At 31.3% G+C, this 9,199-nt stretch overlaps 3 protein-coding genes across 3 annotated transcripts in view; all 3 read right to left on the bottom strand.

Moving 5' to 3' along the window:
* LOC100187478 (dnaJ homolog subfamily B member 11-like) overlaps positions 1-955 on the bottom strand; it is a 23,592-nt gene extending 22,637 nt beyond the window's left edge. Inside the window, exon 1 of the mRNA XM_002122053.5 lies at positions 943-955. The gene's annotated coding sequence lies outside the window, so the exon portion shown is untranslated. The remainder of the gene's footprint in view (positions 1-942) is intronic.
* Positions 1-8,194, bottom strand: part of LOC100182728 (cyclin-Y-like protein 1) — a 9,908-nt gene extending 1,714 nt beyond the window's left edge. The window contains exons 1-8 of the mRNA XM_002122836.4: positions 7,875-8,194; positions 7,199-7,270; positions 6,836-6,867; positions 5,285-5,388; positions 3,349-3,442; positions 2,025-2,144; positions 1,387-1,459; positions 609-702 (exon numbers count right to left, since the gene is read on the bottom strand). Of these exons, the coding sequence (XP_002122872.3) occupies positions 609-702; positions 1,387-1,459; positions 2,025-2,144; positions 3,349-3,442; positions 5,285-5,388; positions 6,836-6,867; positions 7,199-7,270; positions 7,875-8,046 (761 nt within the window). The 5' untranslated portion in view covers positions 8,047-8,194. The remainder of the gene's footprint in view (positions 1-608; positions 703-1,386; positions 1,460-2,024; positions 2,145-3,348; positions 3,443-5,284; positions 5,389-6,835; positions 6,868-7,198; positions 7,271-7,874) is intronic.
* Positions 8,135-9,199, bottom strand: LOC104266040 (male-enhanced antigen 1). The gene has a single exon (XM_009861402.3). The coding sequence runs from the start codon at positions 9,126-9,128 to the stop codon at positions 8,694-8,696; it is 435 nt and encodes a 144-aa protein (XP_009859704.1). The 5' UTR covers positions 9,129-9,199; the 3' UTR covers positions 8,135-8,693.

Genomic DNA, 9,199 nt, shown 5'->3' with positions numbered 1-9,199 from the left:
GTTACAGGCAGGCGCGCTAACCACTATACCACGACGAGATAATAATATCATTTCAAAAAAAGAAAAAGATAACTGTATTTAATGACTGGGTCCCATTAATCCTATATGCGACAACCCAAGTAATGGGTACATAGGTGTAAAAATATATTAAAAAAAACGAGTTATATTTCATAACAACAGTCGGAAAGCAGCATTGCACAATAGGTTAGATTATGGATTCAAGACTTGGCGTTGCTACCATTGTGGGCGTGTGTTATTGGTTAGGATATAGCAGTTGCTCCAACCCAGTGGTACCTTATGGTCTAATTTGATAGCCATACATTTAAAAAACTAAATAAAAAAAATCAACAAAAATATTCACACACAAAGTGACATACGAAGGTGTATGAAACAGAACACCTGTGTTATAAAAAAAATGTTACTTTGTGGGTGATTATTTTTCGCGATTTTTTATGTGTGGCCGATAATTGGACAACCCATTAGTGTCACTAGGTTGGACATATACGCACACTATGGTAGCAGCGAAGAGCCTTGAACCCATTACCTTTGGGTTAGAGGTAGGAGCGCTAACCAACTGTGCTACGGCGTGGGACATGATAAATACTCACATATCTTCAACAGAAATATCTTTCATAATTTGACAATAATCCACATTCCATACAGCCTGATCATCCCATACTTTGGAAGCAAGTAAGATGGCACCTGTGTTATTCGTTTAGACCGGTTCAATTAATAATAATATTACTTTTATTTGTCTCCTCGAATACGGTAGCGAAGATTTAAAAAATTTTAAACGAAAAGACAGGAAATAGCGACAAAACAACAGTTGTTAAAACACGCTTGCAGTTAAAACATATTTACTTTTATTGAAAGAAAATAAGCGTGGTCGCTACACATAGCAGACAAATGAGCCATCTATGTTTAATTATTATTAAGTTAAACTTCTAATAGAAACAAAAGTGTGCGTTAAGATCATATTAAACATGGTACAACCAAGAAAAATGTTGGTTTAAAAAATTACAGCAATTGTTATTTTGCACTGACTTCATAGTAAATGAGAAATTATCATGCGAAATAAATTCGGTTAAAGAGATTCATTGGGATGTACTAAAATTGTAAAAGCTCGGGCTTGCTTTTACTTTTTTATTTTTAATAATTTTGCTCTCGCAGGTGAAAATATAACAATAGCACAAGGCTTGGTGCTTGGTCAAATTGTTAGCCAAATGCGCAGCGTCAAAAAAAAAACACGTTCGGACATAAGTTTTTGAATTTTTTTAAATAAATTAAATTTTTTTTTTTTCTTAATTTCTGTTTTTTTTTGGAAAAGTCTGAATTTTGTGTTTTTTAATACAATAAATAAATATGAAGTTATATGCAATTTCATACCTAACAAAATTCGTTTCCAGTTGGCAGGGCAAATCTGTATTTCAGCATATGTGAGTAATCTTTCCACATAAATCTGAAACAACATGGTTTAACTCGATGCAGCAAAAACCTATATTTTTGGGCGGTCACCGAAAATAAATTTCTTTCAAAAAATCACAATTTTTTAAATCAAGAATTATTTAACCCAAAATAGGAAGAAATTTGGGGTGCCTGCTTCCAGCAGAATAAATATGATTTTTTTCATTACTAATTTTTGGTTTTCTCATTTCATTATAAACTTTTTGGGCGGTAACCGAAAAATAATACTTTTTCAGAAAATGAAAAAATTAAAAAAACTAAAAATATTAAAAATAAATGTAGTTATAAATTTGGTGTGCCTGCATCCAGCGGAATAATTTTTAAAATTTTTCATCACTGAACTTATAATATAGTAGGGTGGGGGGAGATGGGATACTTTTAGCACATAACATCCAAAAATCCCGATTGAGTTTTAAACAATTAACAACAGCCTATGGGAGTCGTTAAGAAACGGTTTTATAATTCTTTAAATATTCTTTGTTTACTACCAAATGGGACGAGAAAATGGAATGAAAAAGTGTCCCATCTTTCCCCACCCTACTATACATACAATTACTTACAAGAGTTACAATTGAACATTCTGCGGCCAATTGAGCTGCACTGAACAATGTCCGAATAAATCTGTAAATCTGTCGATGATCAGGTTCAACACTACCATAGTTATGCGGGACAGGTTCTTTCTAAAAAAAGGATAATTTCAATTAAATCACATACATAATTGCGAGGTTAAGGTGGCACGAGGTGTATGAAATAGACACCCGTGTTATAATGACTGTCGTTTCCCGGCCACGAAGATAAACAGGTTGCATATGTGGTAACTTGTAAGCTGGCATGAGGTGTTTGAAACAGGTCACCCATGTTAGGCAACTGCCGTTTTCCGGCCACGAAGATAAACAGGTTGCATATGTGGTAACTTGTAAGCTGGCATGAGGTGTTTGAAACAGGTCACCCATGTTAGGCGACTGTCGTTTTCCCGCCACGCGAGGATAAAATAAGTTGCATTCAGTTCACGTTCAGGAATTTTACAAAAAAAATACAAAACATGATTAAAGGTGGCTGTACACAGTATTCGGAATTCATCCGTTTTGTCCGGATTTTGCTGCCGCATGCGGAATTGGACACGGGTTTGCATACAACTTCGCGTACGAATTCGCACGCCAGATACTGTGTACAGTCACACTAAAATTTCAAAATTTTTCGTTTGTGCGAATTGTTGCATTACATAGCCTGATGAAATCTTGCCGAGGCCCTAGCCGTAAAAACTAATGTTTTATTTGCAACATTCATAATTGATATAATCAATGAAAAATAGTTATCGAAAAAATCATGAATTTCCCCCAAAAAATGTGTTAAAATATTTTATATAAAAACATGTTTTAAAGATATTCCTAATGCCCTTCACCACCCTATTGCAAAATGCTTAAAATAAAAATTATTTTATTACAGTGTAAATAAATTGATTGTTTCATGTTGATTGACAGGTAATAAAAGTCAGCAATAAACAGATATGCTCTCTTCGCTTTCCGAGAAGGTTTTTTTCCGCTAAAAACTTCTGGTTACTGTTAAGTTGCAAGGGGAGAAACCCATTAATAAAAAAGCTTACAAAACATAGCATTATATACATTGTTTAATTCAAATACCTATATAGTATGATGGGGGAAGACAAGACACCTTTAGCACACAATGTCCAAATATCCTGATCATGTTTTAAACAATTAACAACGGTCTATGGGAGTCGTGAGGATACGGTTTTATAATTCTTTGAATGTTCCTTGTTTACTACCAAAAGGGACGAGAAAAAAAAAGTTTAAAACATTGTCCCAACTTCCCCCATCCTAGTATACTTGGAAAAATATTAAACCAATGCAATTTAAACAAACTTACTGTTAAAGGATACAGCTTTTCATCAAAAATATCTGGAGTCTCTTTATGTTCCTCTCCTCTGTGCTTGATGTGATAAAACACAGCTAATGCAACACTGTTTAATAAACATTTGATTTATTAGGAATGAATGTAACTTTACTCTCGCGTGGTTGGAAAACGACAGTCGTTAAACACAGGTGTTATGTTTCATACACCTCATGTCAGTTTACGAGTTACCAAGTATGTTACTTTGTGGGTGAATATTTTTTGGGGATTTTTTCTTTTTTGTTATGTGTGGCTGATAATTTGAACAACCCATTAGCGTTCGCAAAAGTATATTTTGTAAAACACGGGTGTTCTGTTTCATACACCTCGTACCCGTTTACGGGTTACCAAGTATGTTACTTTGTAGGTGATTATTTTTTTTGGGATTTTTTCTTTTTTTATGTGTGGCTGATAATTTGCACAGCTCGTAACTGATCGCATAAGTGTTTCTTTGCCCCCCCAAAAACAGCAAAAAAAAGACAAAATTTTCGAATAACATTTTAAATAATCATAGAAATCCTACAATCTTTTTTTAGCATCAATGCATAATAAATATTTTTTATTACTAAGAGAGAAAAATTAAAGTTTCTGAATTTTGTCTTTATTAGCCCATGACTAGTTTTAGCCTATAAATATTTCAATAAAATAACATATATATATATATATATATATATATAATATATATAATATATACATTTTTTGCCAATGTGTTAAACACATAATTAAGCTATTCCCTACAATGCATGTAAAATACCATACACACCAAGATGTGAATATTGATTTTAGCTGTTGCTATAATACAATATTGTTTGCAATGTTTAGCGAACATTTATGGATTTATAACACAGTTCATGTTGATTTTTGGGAGTGGTAGACTGACTAGACTCACACGGGCAGTATGTGTGTCAACAAAACCAATGTTGGAAAACTTCTGCTTTAATTTTACATGTTTACTATTCTAACAACAAATGCAAATTGAAAAAAAGCCCGTAGTTGTTATTGTAATACAACAATATAATATGCAGTTTTACAATTCTAATTGTTTTACATTTCTGAATACAAATTGAATAAGCCTATTTTTTGAATGTAATACTACAATATATTATGCTGTTTTACTATTGTAAGTACAATTGCAAATTAAATGAGCCCATATTTTTGAATGTAATACAGCAATATATTATGCTGCTAGGCTGTTAGAATAGGCTTTAGTAAAAGCAAAATAATATGTTTTTAGTATACTAATATATATATATATATTAGTAAAACTATATATATATTACATAAAATAGATATTACATAAAAGTAATTTATCTCCACTGGTTATCAATATCTTTGTGTAGAATATACTGCACTATTTTATACAAATAACTAAATAATTAATGTATTACACACAAACAAACTGCAAAACATAATTGAATCTCAAAATGTACAGTCTTAAAGCGTTTTTAACTAAATGATGAAATGTGATACAGGCAGCTACTATTTAAACTTTGAATAACTTTTTGTCAAGAATTATTTTACACTGTCAGTATTCCACTTTGTGATTACACATAACATATTATTAGTTAAAAGTAAATCAGAATTGAAACTATAGATATCAAGAACTCCATTCTAGCATTTTTAATATTGTATATATTTTTTTAACAGCAGCTCAGAAAATAGAAAATAATATCAGAAAATAATAAATATATATATATTTAGAATAGTAAAAACATCACTTTTAAAATTAAATTAAAACTGTAGAATCTGTACATTGTCAAAAACTCAATTCTAGCATTTTTAGTATTGCACCTTTTTAAAAAACAGCTTAGAAAATAATTTCATAAAACATAAATGTTAAAATGCATTTAATAATATAAAACAGTAAACACATCATTTTCACTATAAAACACAATTGTTAAGTTGAACAAACCATTTTATTGACGCTTTAATGTTTGGTTGACTGACAGTGCTGTCATCAATATATATCGTTGAGCATGAGCTCCTACGCTTGTGAGTATTTGAACTGGGCGAGGTCTGAAAAAAGTGATTTAACTTGGTTTAGTTTATAAAAATATGCTTTTTTTCAATAAGACGTTTTAAATTAAGTGAGGTCTGAAAAAAGTGGTTTAATTCATATAAAAAATCTGTTTTTTTTTTATAGTAAGTTTCAAATTAAGGTTTTTAAACAGTATTATTGTCATATTAGTTAATAATTGTAACATTAAAAACACTTTTGGTCATGTTGATTGATATGTAATAAAATTCAGCAATTTTAAACATATATGCTCTCTTTGCTTTCGGTAAAGCTTTCCTTGATTTTTGTACTGAAAACTACTTTCTGTTAAGTTGCAAAGAGGTAGGACTATTAATAAAAAGCTAAAGCTTATACATTCATGGTCAAACACATACATACTTGAATTTAAAATACATTTAACCTCAATTGTATGCAGTTATGGATATATCATGTATTTTTCTCTGTGTTTGCACAAAACAAATACATTCAGTGCCTAACTTGTTTCTGTACCAATTAATCTTTTAAAACCATGTTGGCCCACAACATACATTAAAAATCAATACTTTAACTTTACTGAGGAAAAGCTAACTCTTTATGTTTTAATGTAAATCTTTATTTTACTGTCAGACTTTCATGTTAACCATGTAAAATTGTTGCGAGTTTGAGATATTGTATTTTGCAAAAAAAAAACAGAATAAAAATAAATGTTGAGCCTGCTAAAACTTGATGAAAATCTGTCAGACTGTCATGTTATATCCATTTTATATTGTTGTGACAATTTATTGCGCAAAAACAAATATATATATATATAATAAAAAAATGTTGTACATGCTAAAACTAGAAACTGTTTATGATATACAGCTTTACTGTATTGTCAGACTGTCATGTTATATTCAGTTTAAATTGTTGTGACAATGTATTTCCCCAAAAAACGAATATATATATAAAATAAAAAAATGTTGCGCATGCTAAAACCTAAAACTAGGAACTCTTTATGATTTACAGCTTTACTGCAGGATCAGTTTCAGACTTTTATGTTATATCCATGTAAATTGTTGCGACAATGTATTCCACAAAAAAAAATGTTGTGCCTGCTAAAACTTGATCAAATTCTTTATGATGTATATATAACTTAACTGCACTGTCATACTGTCATGTTATATCCACGTAAAATTGTTGAGACAATGTATTGCGCAAAAAAAAGACAAACAGTAAAAAGAAAAAATGTTGTGCCTGCTAAAATCTGATTTAACTCGTTATAATGTACAACATAATTGCACTGTTAGACTGTCATGTTATATCCATGTAAAATTTTTGCGACAATGTATTTTCCAAAAAAAAAAAAGAAAAAATTCTGTACATGTGCTGTGTTTTCCTGTCACATTCCCTGTACAGTGTACAGTATTGTTTACAATTATTCTGGCATGCTATTATTTAATACACACTGTTATAGGCTATATAACTTACCGAATTATGAACACTCAGTCGCTTATCTTGACCTAAAAAGATATATTTATATCAAAAATCAACCGACGATATTCAGATCAAAAGACAGCTTGTAAAAGCTTTCCTATTCTTAAACACGGCAGCTTTTAGCTTCCAATGTCGATATATTTCAGGGGGTACCCAAATTCATGTGCAGTATATTCGTTTGTTTTCGCATGGTAAATTAACTGTTCTATAAAATATGTATTGATTTGTGGAAATATAATAAACCCCCCCAAAAATTTCATGAAATAACATATATATAGTCAGTTTCATACAACATAAATACCTTGACGGGAAATCCATTAATCCAAAAAAAATTCATGAAAAAACATAAAAACTTACTTTCTGAATTGGATTTATCGAGGAATATGGTTTTAACCTTTGGGTGATCGGATGGTGTGGGGATTTCAACATCTGAATAAATAAATGAAACTTATTTGTCCCTTAGGTCACTATAATACAGAACAGGACAGTTTTATGAGTTTATAAAAGCAAAGACAGGTAGAAACGGTAAAACAACAGTTGTTAAAACACACTTATTGATAAAAAATGTTTTGGATAAAGGGCGTGACCGTTACATCTGAGGACAATACAATGTAAATTAAGTAAACAACATTTAATTAATCTAAAATATCAGTTTCATTAGTCTGAAGTTAACATGGGTGCCCTACATTATACACTCTATTTATAAATTAACATGCATTCAACTTTGTGGGGAATTGCTTTTAGTTTTATGTGTATTATTACTGTAAATTCGAAAAACCCATGTGTGACCACTGGGTTGGAGCAATTGCCGTTAAGTGTCTGCTCTAACCAAGTGGTCACTAATTGGTTGTCTAAATTATAAGCCATAGAATAAAAAAATCTCAAAAAATAATTACCCCCCAAAAAATAATAATTACCCACAAAGCAACATACATGGTTACTCTTAAGCTTGCATGAAACAGAACACCCGTGTTATAACGACTATCGTTTTCCGACCACGCGAGGATAAAGTAAGTTACATTACATTACTTACCATCTAGTTGTTCTCTGTCGCTGATATGTTGCAACGTCGAAGCGTTCCCATCACTTGGGGTAACATGTGCATGACCATGAGAATTTTGAAGGTTACCGTGATGTTTCTGCTTACTCTTAGATGTCTTTGAGGAACTGGACGACGATATGCAACTGCAATGTTTATTCCCCATTTTCACGAAGACTTGATTACAAATTTCAAAACCACAATTCTTTTACTGATTGTGTTACTGATACATTCTTTAGAAAAACTGCAAAAACTAATTTGTCCAATATTTAAATATGAATATTTCTTTACATGGAATACAGACTTTAGTGGCTCATCTAGCATAAAATTTTTTTTCAAAGTTTCAACTGCCTTTCAGCAAGACATATACCAGGAAAACGTCAGAAATAGATTACGTTTTTGAAACTAGATTAGCTGGTAAAAGATAGTTTTACATTATGCCTGTTGGCAGAATTAACAAAATAATAAAAACTTAATTGTGAACAGAGTAACATACAATTAAGTTCAGCATGTTTGATTAAAAAAAAGTAAAAGCGACAAAGAACAAACTACTATAGGCACATTATTTTACCCATGCCACATACATTAGCAGAGCAGATATTTTAAATATGAATATTGCAATAAAAAAGTTAAACATTATAACGCAAGAATGGGGGGATTTGGTGTTACTATGATATAAGTATACATATTGTTATTTCTTTTAAAACTGAAATATAACTGCTGAAATTCAACACTTTTTGGCTAGAATGTCTTTGACTCAAAGTCAAAAACTAGAAATGAAAGCAACTGCTGTAAATATGAACAATATATTATTCAAACATCATTTGCGCTTGTGCCGACATTTTCAGTTTCGCCAACGGTTGTTATCGTTTGTTTTACAACTTCATTCCACTTCGAATCAGAAATTTCGACCGCCCATTTCGGAATTTTTGATTCGTCAAGTTTGATGTTTTTCATTACGTCACGTATGAGGTCTGTATTAATAGACAGCGCTTCTGTTTCTAACGATTCAGCTGCCGTTTCTACAGACTGTTCATTATTATCATCAGAACTGCTACCTTCTTCATCAGAACTGATATCCAATTGATCGGCAACAGCGTTTAATGGCTGATAACCTGTTGGGATATTTTCGTCGTCGATTTCCTCTTCTTCGCTGCTGTTTACAAAAACATGCACATCTGCACGCTCGAATTTCTCTTGTTCATTTTCTTTGTTTGGTTCGGGTACGGATGTCACACTTGCAGGCATGCTTTGATATTAAATTTAAGCACTTATAAACTAGAATGCTGTTACTACCTACTTACAAAATACGACTGCAG

Source organism: Ciona intestinalis, chromosome 9 (genome assembly GCF_000224145.3).
Source record: "Ciona intestinalis chromosome 9, KH, whole genome shotgun sequence".
NCBI classification, from domain to species: Eukaryota; Metazoa; Chordata; class Ascidiacea; order Phlebobranchia; family Cionidae; genus Ciona; species Ciona intestinalis.
The sequence above is the reverse complement of the archived record's forward strand: the minus strand, read 5'-3'. Positions and strand labels throughout refer to the sequence as shown.